General features: G+C 35.7%; 1 protein-coding gene across 10 annotated transcripts in view; it reads left to right on the forward strand.

Moving 5' to 3' along the window:
• Qki (QKI, KH domain containing RNA binding) overlaps positions 1 to 21,507 on the forward strand; it is a 111,982-nt gene that overhangs the window by 25,502 nt on the left and 64,973 nt on the right. For all 10 annotated transcript variants that reach the window (XM_017589896.3, XM_039086917.2, XM_063270765.1 and 7 more), the window contains 1 exon segment: positions 10,945 to 11,087. In XM_017589896.3, coding sequence (XP_017445385.2) covers positions 10,945 to 11,087 — 143 coding nt within the window.

Raw genomic sequence — 21,507 nt, forward strand, 5'->3', positions numbered from 1 at the left:
AACTGGTCTCCAAGACTGCCATAGTAGAAGGTATACTTCAGGAGACAATAAAAGTGTAGTAAATGCACTTCTTCCAATAATGCAACTTTATGTAGATTTTCTGATTCCTTAAACTAGCTGAGGTTTAATTAGGGGGCTTTCACTGTATTGCAGTGATATTTGCAGTTTCAATTACTTGGATTTTTTGAGGGCAGTATTGGCTTTTGTCACAAAAAGAACTAAGATTTTTGCTGACATATTCACCTTTCTTATCTAATGTTGCTGTTTGTTGTAAAAGACCTTTATGAATGTTGTATATATTAGATTAAAAAAAAAGTATGCTTAAAAATTCCTTTTAGTTTTTTTCATAGCATGAAAGAGTGCTCCTGTATTTGGGCTTCTATAACACTCATGTAACTTTACATTGATTCTTTTGTTTTTCATGGCATTAAGGTGTGCATGTAATAAAACCCGTGGACACAATTACTATTCTGAGCCTTTTCCTTCCTTGAAACTGCATCAAATTGGGAATACAAATAAAACAGGGTAAATAAAAGGAAATAACTGTGTAGATAAAGTAACCCATTATTCCCCAGCCATCTTGAGAGTACTCGGAAGGTGGTGTTTTAGTTTTGCTCGGATTTTTACGACCTTGAGTGTTTTGCGATTTTTCTTTTTTTTTAATTTTTCTGAAGGCAATAACCTAAGAGTATAAATGTAAAGGAGCCAGGGGGCGAGAAAGAGAAGTTGCACAGTTAAACATTTAGCACCTTTAGTCAAACTTTGGGAACGATTATTGTGAATGACTTTGATTTCCTTAGTTTAGCTGGTAATTTTTTTTTTACTGACTTGGTAAGTTAAATGTTTTATTAGGTTAAGATGTTCTTATGACCTTAGTTTTATGAATGTTCCCTCCCCTCACTGGAATAAATAAATCTAAAGCACAAAGCAAAGACTTCTTAAATTTAATTCTCACTTTGAAAAAATTTTAGATTTGTAAAAATGTGGAAAAATAATATGGGAGTTCATATTAAGTCATATATAGCCATAAGTAGAACTGTGACCAGACAATACACCATTGATGTAGTGCTGTTAAGTGTTCTGCAAGTCCTACTCAGATTTTAAAAGCAGTCCTTGCCCTTTTTACTTCATGTACTTAATTTTCTTCTATTCTCTCCTTTCCCCTTTGATTTGAATCAGGGTTTCACACAACCTAGGCTTTTTTTTTTTTTTTTTTTTTTTTTTGGTTCTTTTTTTTGGAGCTGGGGACTGAACCCAGGGCCTTGCGCTTCCTAGGTAAGCGCTCTACCTCTGAGCTAAATCCCCAGCCCCGGCTTTTTTGTTTTTAAACTCACTGTGTAGCCAAGTTAAGTTCCTAATCTTCCAGCCTCTACCTTTTGCATGTCCTGGGACTATAGGACCAAGTCCAGCTCATGCACTTTTACTCCTCTAGATCCTCTAATTTTGTGGTGGTCGGTCCTGTCCTGTCCTGTCCTGTCCTGTCCTGTCCTGTCCTGTCCTGTCCTGTCCTGTCTTCTTTTCTCTCTTTTTTTCTTCTTTCTTCTCTCTTCCTTCCTCCCTGTCTAATGACTTGGGTACTTTTAAAAGCTTTTAAGTATTGAGTTAATCTGATTTTTTTTTAATTAAATGAGTAGATTGAGGTAGATTGAGGTTATGTATTTTGGCAAGAAAAACACACAAGTACTTTGGTGCATCAAACTAGGAAGGGTGGTGAGTATGTGTGTTAATTTTAATTGCTTAATTGTGGGGAGTTTTGATTGACATAATTCTTCACTGTAAAGTTTCTTTAATAGTACACCTTATCCAGTGTTGTTGCTCATTGATTTTAGCATAAAGCTCTTGGATGCCATTATTGCTATAGATGGTTTCCTACTAGTAACTTTAAAAAACAATTTTATCTTAATTTGACAGTTATTAATTGGAATCTATAAATCTCTTTTCCTCTGTTGTATTAGTTGTAGTTTCATAGTACAATACGCTACTGCCATTATTCTGGTCAACAGTAAAAAAAAATTAGAGATGGCTCAGAAGGTAAAGGCACTTTGCTAATAAGCAAGTCTCAAGCCTCCCTGAAACTCTGGAAGGAGAGAATGGATTCCTGAAATTGGTATTTTGACTTAGAGATGTGTGCAGGATGAGCATCTGTGTGTAACAATGAACAAGTTTAAAAAGAAAAAACAAGAGAACCAGTTTTGAAAAAATACAGATGCTCTGAGGTGGTGACATATGGCTTTAATCCCAGCACTCAAGAGGCATAGGCAGGTGGGTCTCTGAGTTTAGTGGTGGCCAGAACTACATAAAGAAACTCTCAAAAAACAGAAATGAGCTTGATTAAAAATTCAATGGTTTATAATAGTACATTTTAAGACTTTTTACTTGCTATGTCTTGAGTACTCAATTCCTTTGCTTGTAGGTTAGAAGGAAAGAGTTAATAAAACTCTAACACTGTAGTGTTACGTTTAAACCTGGGTTCTTATGTTAGTTATCTTCTAATATCACCGACCAACCTTATGAGTTATTTATCTTAAAGCTTCATAGAATTGGAATTGCATAAAATTCTGGAGAACTCGGTGAACAGCAGGGTCATTTTTATGAAATATTAATTGACACTTATCATACTAAACTAACCATTTATTTTTCATTGTTGTTAAATTGAAAGAAAATTAAGCTTTAAAGTGAAGAAAACTGCGTATCTCAATTTAAAAACCTGGTTTTCATTTTTTGAAGGTTATTTTTCATTTCTGTACTTGTCTTTCTAATGACTTATGTTACCTCTCTGTACAGAAGCAGTATTTGCTCACATCAATTATTTTAATTATTCAGTGTATGTGGGCGTTTGGCTTGTATGTATGTCTGTGCCACCATGTGTATGCCTAGTGCCTTGGAAAGTCAGATTTCCTTGAACTGAGTTTGCAAATGGTAGTGCTCTGACATGTCTTGTGGGTGCTGGGAATTGAACCCAAGGGCTCTTAACTGTTGGGCCATCTGTCCATCCTTTTATTAATTGTTTATAAAATTAGTTTCTATCATAGCTATTCATTTTAATTCATTCATATTATGAACACAACTCATTTTACCTACTTGTTCTTCCATTTTTCCCTGATGATCCCTCTTATCTCCACTAATAGTCACTTGCAACCTACATGTCATATTTATTTCTTTACAGCTAAATAAAACTTGTCTTTGTCTCTGTCTGTGTGTCTGTGTGTGTAAAATAAATTTTCTTTATACATTTCATCTGTTGATGTCTGGATTAATTTCATGTCTTGGCCGTTGTCATTAGTGCTATAGTAAAAATGGGTGTGCAGATCTCTGTGGTACTCTTATTGATTCTTGAAACATTTTAATTTTAATTATGTGTAGGTGTGTGCATCTGCAGGTGAATGCAGTTGTCTGTAGAACCCCAGAGACATCGGATCCCCTGGAGCTGGACTTACTGGTAGAAGTGAGCTGCCTGACCTAGGTGCTGAGAGAGTTGAACTTCAGTTTTCTCGAAGTATAGCAAGTGCTTTAACTACTGAGTCATCGCGCTCCAGCTTCTGACTCTGCTTCCTTGTGGAGGGGAAGCGGGAGAGTGTGTGTGTGTGTGTGTGTGTGTGTGTGTGTGTGTGTGTGTGTGTGTGTTCATTCAGGAGTGGAATAGCTGGACTACACAACATTTCTGTTTTGAGCTTTTGAAGATTCTCTGCAATGATTTCAGTAGTGCCTGCAGCATTCCCATGAGTGGTGTATGAGGGTCTGTCCTTTCTTGATAGCCATTTGATTGGAAGTAGATGGAATCTCAATGTAGCTTTTAGTTTCCTTCAGGGTAAAGGTCGTTGAACATTTTTTTTCATATATTTATTGGTAGTTTTTATTCTTGATTCCATCTGCTCATTCTTTGAATGATTTGTTCTTTTGATGTTTAATTTTTTATTTGTGTGTTTTAGTTATTAATCTTCTGTCAGATGTATAGTAGACAAAACTTGTCTCTCCTTTCGTAGGCTGCTGCTGTTACTTTTTCTCTTTGCTGCCCAGATGCTTTTTAACATTATGTAATCTCACTTGTTAATTCTCATTATTTATTTCCTGGGCCATTGGTGTCCTTTTCACAACATTCTTGTCTATTCTTGTACCTTGAAGTGTTTAACTGTAGTATTTGAGAGTTTCTGATCTTACATTAAGGTCTTTGATCCACCTTGAATTTACTTCTGTGCACAGAATGGAAGATAGAGATCTAATTCCATTATTTTACACGTGGCTATCTAGTTTTCCCATGACTTTTGTTCAGAGTGCCTTCTCTAATGTATGATTTTGCTTCCCTTGTATTTAAATTTATTTGCTCCAGCTTACAGATGTATCTTCTTAAAGTAAGCACAGTGAAGTGATACATTCTATGGACTTTCTCTACTCAAAATGACTAAACTTCTTTTGTAGATGGTAAATTATGAGTTGGGTTTTGTTGATTGTTTTTTATTTATAGGACAGCATAGGAAAGAGCTCTGTTAATCCTAATTATATATGGCTACATAACAGCTAATTCTTTAGGATATAAATAGATTTCCAATATTGTTCTAAGATTTAGTAAGCATCATGTTAAGGAAAATTCACTTCTAAGATTTTAAATATTAAACCCTTACTTTACTGTTTGTATTGACTGTGTCCCAGTAATAACCCATCAAAAAGTTAATTGCAGGTAGCAAATAATAGAATCTATTTAAACTTGTGTAGAAGGCTGACATACAATGTTATAGTAACATTTTAAAACCTGCATATAATCAAAGCATGTATGTGTAAAATATTGGCTATTAATTTACTCAAATCAATGAAAATACTAATTTAAAACTGAGATGGTCATGATCAAGTAAATTATAATCTTTTCATACTTTCCTATATTTCTGTGTATCTAGGTTTATTCTGTTAAGGTATATCTTGATGTATTTAAGTGTGATGCATAAAGAAAAAGTAGATAGCTGCCCAGATAAAATGTCTGTAATGTTAGTATGTCCAGTTGACCTATTAGAATCAGTTATCACAGTAGAGTGCAAAAGACATGCTTTATTTGAAACAATATATATTTTAAACTTTAAAAATATGGCATTAAGACCTGAAACTTTAATGCATCTTGTTTTTCTGTGTTGATTGTATACCATTAATTGCTTTGTTAATTATTAATAGCTAGTACGTATTTTATAATAATTTTCTAAATTTCAATTTGTTGAAAAGTCTCAATCAGAAAGTTAAATAGAGCTGTTTTTATTTTATCAAGTCTTCTAGTATTACATTATTAAATCTATACATTTATGACTACTTAATTTTTTAATTTAAATTTCTTCAGTTCTATTTTTCTATCTGATATTTCCTTATGTTGTCCTTGATATTGTCATTCTATATATTGCAAAGTAGCTATTCATGTAGCTACTATAGTCATATACCAATACAGTAAAAGTGATAGGAAAGAAAATGGCAGAGGCAAATAGTGAACTGAAATATGAGACATGGGAATAATAAACCTAATTAGGTACACTGAGGGGAAGAGACAGAGATGAGTGGAGATGATTCAGTAATAGCCAGTGAGAAACAATTCGGCTCCCTTGCTAGGAACAGAAATAACTGACAGTTGGGCTTAGTTAGAAAAAGAGAAAAAAAAATCAAGATTATTAAAGCAGGGATGTGGAAGATGACTGACTGTATTGTAGATGGTACAACGAGTTCATCTTGTAATCTTAAACACAGATAGTTTTGTTCATACAGAAATTTGAAGGAGAAAACCTAAATGCTATAAAGATGAAGGTTTGATTTCTGAGTTTAAAGACACAAACTATAGATTTCCTATAATGCAGACCTGGAGGAAGGTGGAGTGTGTGTGATAACCTATATCTGTACTCCTCAGCACTTAGGCTGAGGAACGACCATTGTGAGCTGGACGCCACCCTAGGCTGTTAATGAATGAGACAGTGTAAAAAAAAAAGGGCACCCCTATGCCATCCCCTACCAGATTAGATAGTGTGTATCTAGTGTTGAGATTTTATCAAGTAGGTAGTTTGTAAGTCGTGCAGATATTTTGATGTACAAACTAGCAAAATGTGATTTATGAAATTGCAGTCATCTTGACTGAGAAATCAGTAGTAAATCAGCAGATTAACATCATTTTAAGGGGTATGTGTAGTAGAAAATAAACAAGAAAAAAAAGGAAAATGTTTGCTTTGCAGTTGTGGAGAGAGGGTAGGGTAGAGTCTTGCCACAACCCCACTAGCTACGTGAGCACTGCTTGTAAAGCTGACTAAGGATTAGTGTTTTTCACGGAAGGAAGTAGATGTTACTCTTCATGCTTCATCTTTTTGTCATGGAATGTTGTGAGGTTTTATAATTTTAGAGAAACTTTAACTAATTAGATTGTGTCTAAATAAGTAGAAGGGAATAAAAACATGTTGGGTGGTTTACAGGTTACTTGAGTATCACAGATTCTGAGCATTTATGAAGCTCCTAAGTGTCAGTGAGTGGTTGATGTTTTATGAGTGGGAGTTTTAGCTCAGAAGTGCTTACGACTTCAGAGTTGTTTTTAAGAAACTGTCTTTCTTAATCACTTGAATATTTAGTTGGAAGATAAATACACAATTTAGGAGTTACTGTAGTAGAAGTTTTAAATACTAATGGTTCTGAACTTGGATCCTTCTGAACCACTGCTGTAGCTTGAAAGTCATGTGGATGTTTGCAGAGTGTTTCAGCATTATGTCATATTTGACACAAGGGAATGTATACAACACAGCTGCTGTGAGTCATTCGTGTACATTATAAATGAACCCACCATTGTGTATATGTCCTGGCCAATATGGATAGAATCACCGCAAGTTGTTAGGATGTTAGTAGAGTCTCTGATTGTTAGGACTTAGGGAGCGAAAAGTTTTGAGCAGGAATTTGAAGGAAAAAAGTGGAAGTCTAAAGAATTGGATTCAGTTGAGCTATTCAGTGAGTTGTACTTATATGAGGCACTAATATAGAGAGATTAAATAAGAGACTTATCTCAAATCATAGAGTTATTGTAAGAACTAGAATCAGATTTTGTTCTGACTGGAGTATTGTATTTCAAATTGCTTATGCTATTCTGGCTAGAAAGGTAGTGACTTTCTTAGATTCAGTGATGAATTAGTTTGTAATCTGGAGGACTACAAGTGTGTTTTAGTTTTTTTTACATTCCTGTCAGCACTATCTTGTGCATATTTTTATACTATTATTAGAGATGTAAACCTTAAGACTGAAAAGTCAGGTGCAACACTCATCTTAGATATAACGTTCTTTGTAGGCTTAGAGTCATGGCCTGTGCAGCTTTAATTTGGGACCTAGCTTGTCCTCCCTTCATTTCCCACCCATGTGCTCAACACAAGTCCTTACTGAAGGTCCAGGTTCTAGGAGCTCAGACCCAGCGGCTGGCAGATACTCACAGAACTTTGACTTGCTCATTAAAGAATTGCTCAGGTTCTATAGAAATACAAGTGAAAAGGCTGGTGTGTCATATTAACTAACTGGATGATAGTGTGTAATAATGTTTGTTTTATTTGTAGGAATATTTTAATGCCATCCTAACTGAATTTTTCTAATCATTTATAGTTGGTTCTCTTTATTTTTCTAAGTTTGTTTATCTGGAAAATACAATTTCTTTATTCCTTGAACTATTACATTATGACAGTTTCTTACAATAGTAGATTATCCTAAGTGAGATCAGTGAATTTTGAAACTATCTTCAGAGAAGTTATTTTGCAGTAAGTGGCAGTTAACAATACATAAACACTCAGACTACAGAGGGCTTAACTCTAAATAGGCTCTGCATATCATCTCAAGGCTCAGGGAACGTCCCTGAGGTGGGGTGGGGTGGAAAGACGGTAAGGGCCTGGTGTGGTGATAACTTCAGGGGAACAGTTTTCTGACACAACAGAGCCCTTGCACATCTAAACTTGGAGCACTTGTGACACCTTAAGCCAGACAGAATCCCAGAATAGAGGGAGAACAGTGGAGCCAAATCCCATCACAAGTTAAGGACCTATTGGCATTCGGTAATGACCAGGGCAAGCCCCACTCCCAAGAAGTAGTTGGGTAACACATTGTATTCGATGTGTTAAAGAGAAAAAAACAAAGCCAAAAACAGAGAAGTTGGGTGGATAGGGAGATTGAATCCGGGAGGAAGAGGAAGAGGAGGAGGAAGAGTCTGTGTGTGTGTGTGTGTGTGTGTGTGTGTGTGTGTGTGTGTGTGTGTGAGAAAATATCAAAATGAGTTGAATGAAATTCTCATAGATAACATAGTATTATTTTAAAATACTAATTTTTCAAATATTGAACTCTAATGCAATAGCAAACTGCCCTACTCTTGAGATTGACTCCAGGGCCTTGCACATGCCATAAGCACCTTGCCACTCTACCACATCTCTAGCTCTCCTCTGTGTTGTGGTGCTGCTGTCCTTTCTTGATTATTTAGAATTGCTTTTGCATTTATAGCAGCAAACGTCATTCCCCCACCATCCATCTCCCATCTCAGTGCTGAGAATTTAACTAAAGGTTTCCATCATGGCTGACTTACATCCCCCCACCCTCCACTTTGTGTAGTGCCTATTTTTTCTTTCTTTCTCTTTTAGCTTGTCAGTCCTACTTAGAGATTTTCCACCTATATTATATGCAAACCAGATGTAGTTTATGATTTATTTTTAATAATGTAAGTGACTGTTAGTATGTGCACTTGAATATAGGTGTGCCTGGATGCTAGAGGTGTTTGATCCCCCAGGAGCTGGAGGTACATGGGCTTGTTAGATGCCTGTTGACTGTGCTGGGAACCCAACTCAGCTCCTGTAAGAAGAGTACATGTTGTTACCCACCGAGTCCCTGCCCCCAGGCCCTATGTGTGAATGAATATGCATGTGTATATTTTGTCTGCATTTGTGCTAGTATGCCATGTGTATGCTTGGTGCCTGAGGAGCTCAAGAATGGGGGTCAGTTTCCCTAAAACTGGAGTTAAAATTGTTAGCTCCTGTGTGGGTACTGGGAAATGGAACCTAAGTCCTTTCCAAGAGCTATAGGTACTCTTAACCATTAAACCATATCTCTAGCTGAATGGTTCTCAACCTTCCTAATACTGTGACCCTTAAAACAGTTCCTCATGTTATGGTGACCCTCAACAATAGAGTAGTGTATGTCACCTGTGTGCTGTTTTTTGTTTGTTTGTTTATTTAATCTACAGTACACTGTAGCTGTCTTCAGACAGACCAAAAGAGGGCACTGGATCCCATTACAGATGGTTGTGAGCCACCATGTGGTTGCTGGGATTTGAACTGAGATCTCTGGAAGAGCAGTCAATGCTTTTAACCACTGAGCCATCTCTCCAGCCTGTGTTTCATTTTAAAGGGATGATATTAGTGAATTTTTATTATGGTGGTATGCTTATGTCCTCGCAGAATGGGTTACTTTGTGAAGAAATTTAAATGATAATAAATTAATACCAACCAATACTTTTATTTAGGGACACGAACTAAAGAATATTTGTGTAATTTTAATTTAATTAAATATTAGGAGTATAGAGCGGTTAGGAAGATGTTGCAGTCTACTTTTAGCTAAATCTAGTATACTTTTTGATTCTATTTGCTGGTCATCAAAAAGGAAAATGTGTAATTCTTAGAATGGTTAAGATTTTTATAACTTAATTAAGAATACTTGGATTGTACCTTTTTCTTGTGGTTTTTACTGAACAAAATTGAGTTAAGTAAGTAGTTAGGAAAATTGTAATGCATTCATATTTGAGAGTTTCTTAATATGACTACTTTAAATTGTTTATTTGAAATACATAAGGTATTTACTGAAGTGGAAATTTTCTCCTTTTTCTTAAGGAGGCACTACTCTATAGAGTGGAGAGACAGTTATGTAGGGGTTAATCCAATTAATAATGAAATACCTTATTGTAGTGATGTATATTCCAGTGTGCAAGTCTATCTGCTGATAATATAGCTGAAACTCATTAAATATTTTATGGAAGAATCTATTTTCTTTGTACAGTTTGATTTATTAAAATGCAGTTTTCATGTTTTCCCAAAGTACATTTAATACCTAAGAATTATATAGATTTGGGGGGTAAAGGTCATTGATTTTTGGTTATCTTTGCTTTCTTCAATTCATATGTTTTTTGTTAACCCAGTGTGGTTTGTTTTCTGTTACCATCCCTTGAAACTCCTTTGATTAGTCCTACCTTAGTGGTCTAGTGGTCTAGTCCAAGGCACCATCCTTACTGCCTATTTGTTCCATAGTGTCTGATCACTGGCTTGCTTGCTACTTGTCTTCCTTTGCATCTCCTTTTGTGTTCTTATTAAGTGCTGTTTTTCCTCTTCCCCTCAGGGTTCATTCAGTTGTGTCAGTCCAGTCTACTGTTTTTGTTTTTTTGGTTTCTGTTTTTTCTTTCTCTTAATGGATTTAACTGCTAAATGTGTGCACCACACTCAGACTTTGGCTAAACTTGCTATGTATTTAGTCTGTGAGCATCTTGAGTGCATTAACGATATCTAAATCATTTCAATAAAGTGGTGTCCAGTTTAAATCTTACTGAGGCTCATTATTTATGAAGAATAAAAGAGCCTTTTGGTATTTTGTCTTATGTGTTTTTATGGCAGTTACATAACTAAAACTATCATTTAAAATGACTGGCCTCATTTTTAAGCTTGAAAATATTAGGTAAACTAAATCTATATGATTATGTTCAAAAGTCTACTCTGTAGTTAGTTTTGATAAGATGTGTACTTTGGCTAGTATAAATTTGATTTGTGATGGAAATGAAGGCTATCATCTTGTTAGCAGGCTCAATCCAGAAAATAATAGGATTGTCCCACAGCTCCTCAAGAGTTAACATTTTATCAATGAAGCACCCCTCTCCACTTTCCAGGATTAGCACGAATATTTTTTGTCTAACACATTTATAATTTTTATTTTTAACAGAAATTAGCAGAGTACGGAAAGACATGTACAATGACACATTAAATGGCAGTACAGAGAAAAGGAGTGCAGAATTGCCTGACGCGGTGGGACCCATTGTTCAGTTACAAGAGAAACTTTATGTGCCTGTAAAAGAATACCCTGATGTAAGTATATTCTGTTGTTTTGATTGTGGTTTCTGCTTCATATAATATGTGAAGAGATAACTTTTTAGTAGGTGTGTACGTATTATCAGCTGCTTTAAAAAATGGTGTATGAAATTAGAAATGAGAATAACTTTATATGGCTAATTAAATGTTTTCTCTTTAAAGTATATTTCCATTTAAGTTTTGCTATGTCACTTTGGGAAATAATCATGCTGAAAGCTTTGGAATTTCAAAAAGAGGTCAAGAATTGTGGGAGACTTTTGTCCTGAATCTTAAAGATGAAGTGCAACTCTGATAGTCTTCAATCTGACCACAGAATCCATAGCTTGAACCATGTCATTCTTTCTGTATGTGAGTGATGTTCATTCTGGTTGCTCCCAACTCTCAAGTTTTTAAGGATTCTTTTTTTTTTTCCCACATCTGGTTTTATTTTCATTTTTAAATATCATACACGAATATCCATGCTTTAGTTACAAGATTGTTTTCACTGAGAAGAGCAGTAAACTTTCTTCTTTTTCTCTCTGTGGGATTGTATTTGTCTTTCTGGTCTGATTGCTCTTTGCCCCCAAGTGTTAGTCAGTTGCTCAGCCAGTCTGTAGTATCTTGTTGGAAATAGTCTCTTCCTATACTTGGCTGATTTTGAAGTAAGTACCTCCAGGCTCTGCCTTTTGTTACAAAATTCTATATAATAAAAGTGATTGTATTTCTCTGCCTTCATCTTGAGTGATTTTTTTTTTTTCACCTCACTGTATCATACTGGCCTTCCTTTGGCTTTGAGAATAAGTCATATCTATTCCCAGCTTTAGGATCTTTATGTCACTTAGACACCATTCACTGTGACTGGATGCTGATTTTACTTACGCGTGGTTGAGTTTAAATATCACTTTGCAGAGGCTTTCCCTGACCAGTTATTCTAAAAGCCGTCTGGTTCTGTCTATCTCCACCCCTTCCCCAATTTGTACCCCATACTCTTCACATCTGTAGTACTGTTATCTGTGTTTTCTTTCTCTTTAGTACAATAATTCTCAACCTGTTGGTCATAGCCCTTTTGTAGGGTAGTGTGGGGTTCTGAATGACCCTTTCACACAGGGTTGCATACCAGATAATTGTCATTACAGTTCATAACAGTGGCAAAATTACAGCTATGAAGTAACAACAAAGATAATTTCATAGATAGGGATTATCACCGTATGAGGAACTGTGTTAAATGGTTGTAACATTAGGAGGGGTGAGAACACTGTCCTAGCAGAATATATATATATTCCCCCCCCCCCCCCCCCCCGCCCAGAGCTGGGGACCGAACCCAGGGCCTTGCGCTTGCTAGGCAAGCGCTCTACCACTGAGCTAAATCCCCAACCCTGTCTAGCAGAATATATTGATCATAAGACAAGAACCTTTGTTAATTCACTGCCATCATTTTGTTAGTCACCATGTGATACTGGCACATAATAGCCATCTACTTCTTACTGACTATAAAGGAAAAATAATAGCTATTGTATTTGAGAACACTTATTGGACACAAATGAAATAAAGAATGATTCTAATGTTAAGATGTTTTTTAGGTCTGCTAGTTGTTATTCAGATATTAGTTTGTAGATTGAGTATAAATGTCTTAAATTGAATTAATGAGGGATGGGTTTTTGGTATTTCACAACTTGGATTTTTTTAGTGCAGCTTTCTTTAGCTTATACATTTACTCTAGTCTTATAAGTAGTTTTAATTGCAAATATACAAACAGTTTAGAGTAATTTTGCCATAAGGCTTTATTGAATGATTGTGGGGCATTGCAGGCAGTTATATAAGATGGGACCTCCCCAAGCCTTGGAGAGAATATCAGTGACGGGGTTTTGTGGATCTCATCTGGAGAGCCTGGCTTTCAAATTCTTGAAGCCATCCAAAGTTAATCTTTGGCCTTTGCATGAATGTGCATGTGTACATGCATGTGCATGTGTACACATGTGCATACATACTGATGTTCCCAATAAGAATTAACTAGTCTCTAATTATTCTATTTTTCAGATACAGAACATCTTTTATGTTTTTCAGAGCTAGTTGACATTTTAATTGTATAATCATCAGTGCCCAGAATGCTGCCTCATATAAATACATAGTGCAAAGCAGTAGAAGTAAAAACCCAGAACTCATTCATCAATTAAAAAACTTTTAAAAATTTTATTTTTATATGTAAAGCTGTGCTTACAGGCATGTGTGTAAACTACAAGCATGCAATACTTGTGGAGGCCAGACGAGAACTTTGAATCCCTTGAGCTTGTGTGGTTGGTTGCAGTTGTACTTATGTAGACCCCATCTGCAGGGACTAGTGCGCGCATGATCTGTGGAAATCATTCCAGCCAGTGTTAGAGTCTGTCTTGTGTGGGGACTAGTGATGGCAAGCAACCCTTTCTTGTGCCTGTTCAACAAGAGATTTCTGTCTTCTGTAGAAGGGACTATACTTAAGATTTTTGCTTGTTTATTTTGAAGGAAAGATTTTTTTGTTACTTATTGTTTTGTATTATGTTCTGAACATTGTGTTCTGGATATTAATTTTTTATCTGTGGACTAGTTGCAGGTATTGCTTCTTAATTTGTGGTTTGCTTAATGATTTGTTTCCTGTGTGTAAGTTTATTTTATTTTACTTTGTTAACCCCATTTAGGGTTGATTTTTGGTTGCTTGCTTCTCTCCCCTTCCCCCCACATTATATGTAAAAATCATGGCCAATATCAGAACTTACTTACTTTTTATTTCCCTATTATATACACATATATATGTAGGTAATACACATATGTATGTAGGTAGGGGCAGATGTACGTTGTGTGTACATGCATGTGGAGGGCAGAGGTTATATCCTATGTCTTCCTTGATTGTTCACTACCTATTGAGGCATGGCCTCTCATTTGAATCCAGAGGTTGTGGATTTAGCTAGACATGAGCACATCAAACTCAAGAGACCTATGTCTGCTGGCCAGTTGCTAGATCACAGTTGGAGTAATAAATCCATCTAGTTTCGAAAAAGGCTTTTGCAATCCTCCCTCATACATTCTGAGCAAATAATTTACATGCTGAACCATCTATCTACCTCTCAGGGAACTTTAAAACCTTACAATTTCAATTCAAGTATTTACTTCTGACTTGAACTTTAATTTTTGTGTGTGGTGTAAGATGAAGATCCAGCTTCTTTATTTTGGATGTGGAAATCCAGGTTATCGGTGTGTGCACTCAGACTGGTTAGTGAGGAATTTTCTTTGATATCTTGTTGTATGTAGATGCTTGACATTCTTACGCTAGTTATATTATTTAACCGTTTATACTTGTGTTATTTCTGAGCTTTATTAGTCCTCATGATTTTTTAAAAAGTCAAGTTTTTCAAAGTACTTTTTCTGTTTCTATGAAAAGTAGAGTTGGGATTTTGTATAGGGATGTCATGGACTCTGTAGACCACTCTGGTTAGTGGGCACATTTTACCAGTGTACACACTTGGACTCATTAGGATGTGATAGCATTCTTTTTGATGATATGTGGAATCACTTTCTTAAATATTTTTCTCTTTGTATGTGTTTTTAATTTGATGTAATGTGTATGAGTGTTCATTTTATTCACACACAAGCGCACGCGCGCACACACACACACACACACACACACACACACACACACACACTTGTGTACCACATGCTGCCTAGAGGAGGTCTTAAGAAAGTGTCAGCTTTCACTAGAACTGGTGTTACAGATGGTTATGAACTGCTATGTGGATGATGCTGGGAACTGAACCCAGGTCCTCTGAAGAGCAGCAACAAATGCTCTTAAGCACCGAGTCATGTTTCCAGCCTTTACTTTTTCTGGCTATTTATTGTTAATGCAGAGACAAGAAAACGGATTTTCTTTTTTTGTATGCAGTTTTATATTCTTCAACTTTTGGATTTAGTTTAAAGTTTATTTATTTTTTTAATAAAATCTTTAAAAAGTTTCCAATAGAGAGAAGATCATATTCTTTGCAAAAGAGACATTTTAATTTATGCTTCCCCCACACGAATTAGATACTTTAAATTTCATTCTCTTGGCCTAATTAGTCTGGCTGGGTCTTCTAGTGAAATGGTGAGAATGGGCATCTTTGAGTTGTCCCTAGTTTTAAAAGAGAAAACTTCAGATTTTTTATCCATTGAATGTCATAGTGCTTGGAATTTTTTGCATCTTTCTTCATCAAAGATAACTAGTTTGAAAGTTTTGCATTTTTATGTGTTCTTATCTAGCTTTGGTGTGGAGTAATGTTCTTAAAGTAAAAACTTGAAGGAGTGCTTTTTGTTTAGTTTTGTAGAAAAGTTTGGGACAGATTAGTTCAATTCTTTGAATATTTGGAATTTTGTATGGTCATTATGCTTTTCTTTATTGGAGAGTTTTGAATCGCTCTGTAATCTTGTTCTTTGTCTAGATTATTCATAGTAGTCTTTCATTTCTCCCAACTGTTTCTTGCTTCACTTGTCTCCTTTGGAGGTTTGATTCTCCGGTGTAAAGGTTTGTCAGATTTATTACACTTGATCTTAGGCAAAAGGCCAAGAAGTGATATCAAATCTATTAAGCCTTTGAAAAGTAACTTCTTAAATCTTTTCAGACCCTATTTTATTTATTTCTATGTTCTTTGCTTTTTTATATTTAGACCTGTGGCACCAACTGTTTCAAGTGGTCTCTTACTTATTTTATAAAGAATTAAAATCTCACAAATTTCTTTCCTATGAGAATGACATCAGCTTCATTTTTTGTTGGCAATACTTATCAATTTTTTCTTCCTCTGATTTCAGCTGTTTGGAGTATTTTTGAATGTTTGCTTACGTTTGACTCTGTTAAGTTTATCTAATCTGAAGATCTGTAAAATGCAAAAGATTCCTCCCCCACCCCATGGGGGGGATGAAGGGAGTGGCTTAATTGATACTTGAAACTTTCTGGATTTTTGTGTTTTCAAGTTAGGGATACTCTCCCTGTTTACAGTTTTTTATTGTCTGAAAATATGTTTGCTCTGTGTGTGTGTATGTGTGTGTGTGTGCGTGCGTGTGCGTGCGTGCGTGCGTGTGTGTGCGTGCTGCGTGCGTGTGTGTGTGTGCGTGCATGTCTGTGTGTGTGTGAACTTAGGTGACTGCTTCTAACTTCAGAAATTACCTACAAGATTATCATACAGCTTTGCTAAGAGCTGTGAGAGGAACAAGCAAAATTGTTGAGAGGAGGGAAGACAAACCTGTCTGCAGGGTTCAAGAACCCTCCGGGGGTCACAGAGAGAAACTTGTGTCTATTACTGTGGGATCAATGGAGAGAGGGGCCGCGAGTTTCGGGTAGTAAGGTAGTAAGTATGACAGGAAGAAAACTTAGAAGTACCGACAACACTTTGAACTTAGGTTTGAATAAAGGCGCAACAGCAAAAACAATGCTTAAGAAGCTTGTAAGGCTTGTGTGTGTTTTCTAACACACGCTGTAATAGATAATCTCATCCTTGTAGACTTAATTTTATTTTCTAACCTACATAATTTGCTTCTAAAAAGACCTGTCTTGCCCAAGTCTGTTTTAAATGGTTTCAGTATTTTACTGAGTGAAGATTTGTCTTAATTTAGGATATCTTAATTCATAAGCCAATGTAAAGTCTTGTTCTTAAGCCCGGCATGTCGATGCACACCCTTAGTCCAGGCAGTTGATTGGCAGAGGCAGGTGGACCTTTGACTTTGAGTCCACCCTCGTCTATTGAGTGAATTCTAGGACAGCCAGGGATATGAAGAGAAATCCTGTCTTTTCTTTTAAATCTTTTTAACTGCTTAGTAGTTTTTCTTTGTAGTAGGAGTTAGTTTTAGTGTCTTTACTTAAATAGTTTGGTAAGAAGCCTTTTAGTACATAGTACTTGGAGTCATAGGACATAAAACACAAATGTTTACAAATGACCAATATATCCAATATATGAATGGTTTATTAAATGCTTATGTTGTATAAAGTAGCCCTTTCTCCAGGAGTCTTTAGCTACTAATTCAGAATTAACATGAATCTATAAATGAGATAAGACATACTCACTTCCCTGTACCCTCAAAACATTTTGATATATTTATTTAGAAATTTTTGGCTAAAAAATTTAATCCAGGTAAATACTTACCCAAAATAAGCTCCATTGTTGTCTAGATTAGAGGTGACCCGGTTTTGTCTTCTTTGATAAGTACATATACATGCATTCTTTTGATTGCAATAAGTACATATACATGCATTCTTTTGATTGGGTATGTTTAATTTCTGCTGCTGATTATATGGCATAAAATGTAAGGATTTGTAAAATATCTAGTTAAAATTATAGAAATGGTAGATAATGGGAATATAGCCTAGTAGTAGAGTGCTTGCCTATCATGTGTGAAGATCTTGGTTTAATTTCCAGCAGTGCTAAGATCATACCAGTGTTGATAATAATAAACAGGCTAGATATTTATAAAAAACGACTTTTATATAAAATAAACATCTTTTTAATTTTTTTTAAAGTACGTGTCTATGGAAATTGGGGTGTGAGCACATGTTGTGAGTGCAGGTGACCTCAGATTACAGAAAAGAATGTCTGAGTTCCTGTTGCTGGAATTAGATAGTTTTGAGTAGCCAGACCTTGGTGCTAAGAACCAGACTCAGGTACTGAAAGAGCTTTATTTGCTCCTAATTGCTGAGCTGTCTCTGCAGCCCCCAGATTATCTCTTGTACAAAAAAGCCACCCAAAATTTACATCTACTTTTATAACTTTCAAATCTAAAAATTTATAACTTTTTAGTTCCAGAATTTTAAGCAGAGATTACAGTCTAGTGATTCTTAAAAGTGATACTGAGATGAGATGCTTTTGGAATTTCAGTTTATAATCAGTCATTTATTTGGATAATGTCTCACAAGGAGGCTTTATTTTTAATTGTACTCTTTTAAGGAAGTTTCTGGAGTTTTCAGTTTATAGTTTGTCACCTCAGAAAAATCTTATATTTATTTAAAATGTAGTGAGCAAAAATATGATTATTAAACCTTTAGAAACTAACATGCCACTTGGTAGAAATATAATTGGTGAGCTGGAGCAAAGGTCTGTAGTTAAACAGTAAGGTTAATGAGTATCTTTTTCTTTCTTTTTTTTTTCTCTTCTCTTTTCTGTCTGTTGGCTTTTCAAGTTGCACTTGGCTGAGACTGAAATGATTTTCTTTGAAAGCATTTTGACATTGTTTTAATTGAATGAAGCTGCAGAACTGACATGATAAATCAATACAGAACAAGTTTTAATGTAAGGCATAGCACATTAACCTGGAAATTGGTTGCAATAGACAAAGCAGCTGCTATGATTAAATTTTTTTCATTCCTGCTTAAAACATTTTGGGAAGGATGACCTTGACAATTCCAATTGCATTAGAATACTGATGGTATGCACTTTAGCATACTTATGGTATGCACATTAACATACTTGAACTATTTGTTGGTTCATGAGTACAGTAGTAGTTGGTTTTTTTAGGATTAAGAAAATTGTATTTGTTATGGACTCAATATTTCTGTTTTATCTGTTTTAACGATAATTTTAAAGTTAAGTAATAATTGTACGAATTAACTTTTTCTCTATAGTCTTATAGCTGTATTTATAGCAAAAGATACTTATGTCAGAAGAGTAGGATATGCATTTGTTCAGTGGACAAATAGTGGGGTAGACCAACTGTCTTGATAAATGATGTGTGTCAAACTTCCTTAACTCAACATGCTAGAATAAAATGTCTTTATAAGGGCTGGGAAGATGGCTAAGTAGGTAAGATGTCTCTTGTACAAGTATAAGGACCCAGGTTTGAACCCCCAGTACCATGTACAGTTGTGGCAAAACCTCATATCTTTAATCCCAGAACCTCTTCTACATGGAGGTAGGAGACAGAGACAAAGAGTATTTGGTACTCACAGGACAACTCTCCTGGTATACATGGTTACAAACAGCAAAGAGATACCTGTCTTAATTTGGAAGATAACTTACACCCAAAGTTGTCATCTGGCTTTTATATTTGACACTTTTATGCACACATATGATGTGCCTGTACACAAATATCCCCCTATCCCCACACATTTATGCACTCAGACAGATAAAGCATGTTTCTTTCATCATACATTTTCAGACTGTTTTCCTATGTTTGATAAATAATTTTTTTTAAAAAATGAAAACTTTTAAAGAACTTGAAAAATTAAAAAAATGCATATCAAATTTAGCCAGAACCAAAGTATATATCTCAGTAAACTTCTTGTATACAGCTAGAAAGCCATGGAGCACATTGGATTTAACACTTTCACACGATTGGGTCAAAGATATGGTTAGAGTACAGCTGTCATTGAGGAATAGCTGGCAGGACTGCTGGTTTTGAAAAGGGCCTATGCAGACCTTTGAGCAAGGAAACTTGCTTCTTTTTCTTCAATTACTCACATCTGTTTCATTACTTATTCTTAGCAGCTCTTGAATACATGAGCTCTTGAATACATGATCTGTTAATCCAGTTTGAAATTGTAAGGCCTGTTCCATTGAGACACACTACAGCTAAGCACGGTGTGTGATGAAGTACGAAGGTGACTGTCTCTGTCCAGGCTGTTTTAGAGGGACAGGCATGGGAATATATAACTAACAAAAATGAGGGGCTTGTAGATGCTGGAAGGGCTTTCTGGGGTTAAACACGGGGCTGCATATGACTGATTTTTCTTGTGATGTTTCTTCTCTCCTCCGCACTACTCTGTGAAGTTAATTCTGAATCTGTTCAGAAAAGGGACAATATATAAAAAGTTATCCAGAACCACAGGTATTCAGTGCCTACTGAGAGAGAAGAGAAGCACTCTTTCCTAGGGATGTTCTCCTTAATGGCTCATGTTGAATGGTCAGCCCTGAAAAAGTACATACATGTGAGCACTGAATGGAGACAGCATAGAGAGGGAGAAGGAGAGAGAGAGAGAGAGAGAGAGAGAGAGAGAGAGAGAGAGAGAGAAGAATATATTAAGGGAAAAGCCATGAGTTTGAGAGTAGGGGCACACAGGACTTGGGGTGATGATATATTCCTGAATTTAAGATGTAAAAGTTTCAGGTGATTTTAAAGCATGCAACTTCAAGGAGAGTCAACAGGTATGTAGCTTATAGAAATGCTAATAGGAAAAAGAAAACAAATAGATATCCTGGTGTGTTAATTTCCCCCTGCTATGAGAAAGGGAGGCAGGGCAGAAAAGAAAAAGGAACACAGAAAGGTATGATATATAGAAAGTATATATTAGTAAGAAGTAGATAAAAGTCATGTAGTGCAAATGGGATCAGTTAAAACAGAAAAATTGATAGATTGAAAACATTTATTTTGATATTGCTTATAGGAATTTAATTAAAATACAAAGAAAGGTTAAAAGTAATATAGTCAAATATACAGTATGAAGTCAAGCAAAATTTTTGTGTCCATATTAATAGTAATGTAAGATTAGTGGCAGAAAGCTATTAAAGGAAAATGAAAAAGCCTATTTCATAATATAGATTTTGACATTTGTACGTGTCAAATAACTTTTAAAGGCAGAAAACCAAAATAAAAGGACAAGAAAACTTAAGTATAGGTCAGTGAGAGAATACTTGCTAGCATAGCTGAGGCCCCAACTGCATCTCCAGCACAAGAACAAGCAACAGGCCTAGTCATCACCTCATCTTTAATCACCCACTTAATATTTGTAAAAGTTTGACTGGGAACAATTATGGAGATGGCTTAGTGGGTAAAGGGCTCACAAAAGCATAAGGATCTGAGTTTGACTCTCCATTTTCCGCATAAAAGCCACATGTGGTAGCAGTTAGACTGGGATGGTCAGATTCTAACCCAGCAGCCTAGGTGAATGTGAGCTTGGGATTCAGTAAGTTACCATGTCTGAGGAAATAAGGTAGAGAGCAATAGAGGACACCTCCCTATGTTCCGCACATGTGCATGCATAGATGAGTGCACGCGCGTGCGCACATACACACACCACACGCCACACACACACACACACACACACACACACACACACCCACCGAGTTTATTTTTAATTGACTCTATCATGTGTTGAAAAGCATTTCTGAACAAATATTCAAAGTTGATAATTTATATAGTTTTTGTTGATGTTTCTTGTTTTTTTGTCTATAGCATAGGAACCTAGAAATCGAATCAAAGATAATTGGGAAATTCTTACATCCTTGAAATAAAAAGCCATTATATATTTTGTAGCTATCAATTTACTTACCGTGACTTGAATGATAATGAAAATACTTCATAAGCCAGCCTAGATCTATATGTATATCACGAGGAGGGGGCAGGAAGCCTGCAATATGGAAGTATCCATTTCAGGTTTGGAAAACCAGCGGATTAAACCTTTCAGGAGGAGAAGAGGGAATTAAAAGCTAAGAGTAGATATCAGTTAAAAAAGGAA

This window comes from Rattus norvegicus, chromosome 1 (assembly GCF_036323735.1).
Source record: "Rattus norvegicus strain BN/NHsdMcwi chromosome 1, GRCr8, whole genome shotgun sequence".
Classification (NCBI taxonomy): Eukaryota; Metazoa; Chordata; class Mammalia; order Rodentia; family Muridae; genus Rattus; species Rattus norvegicus.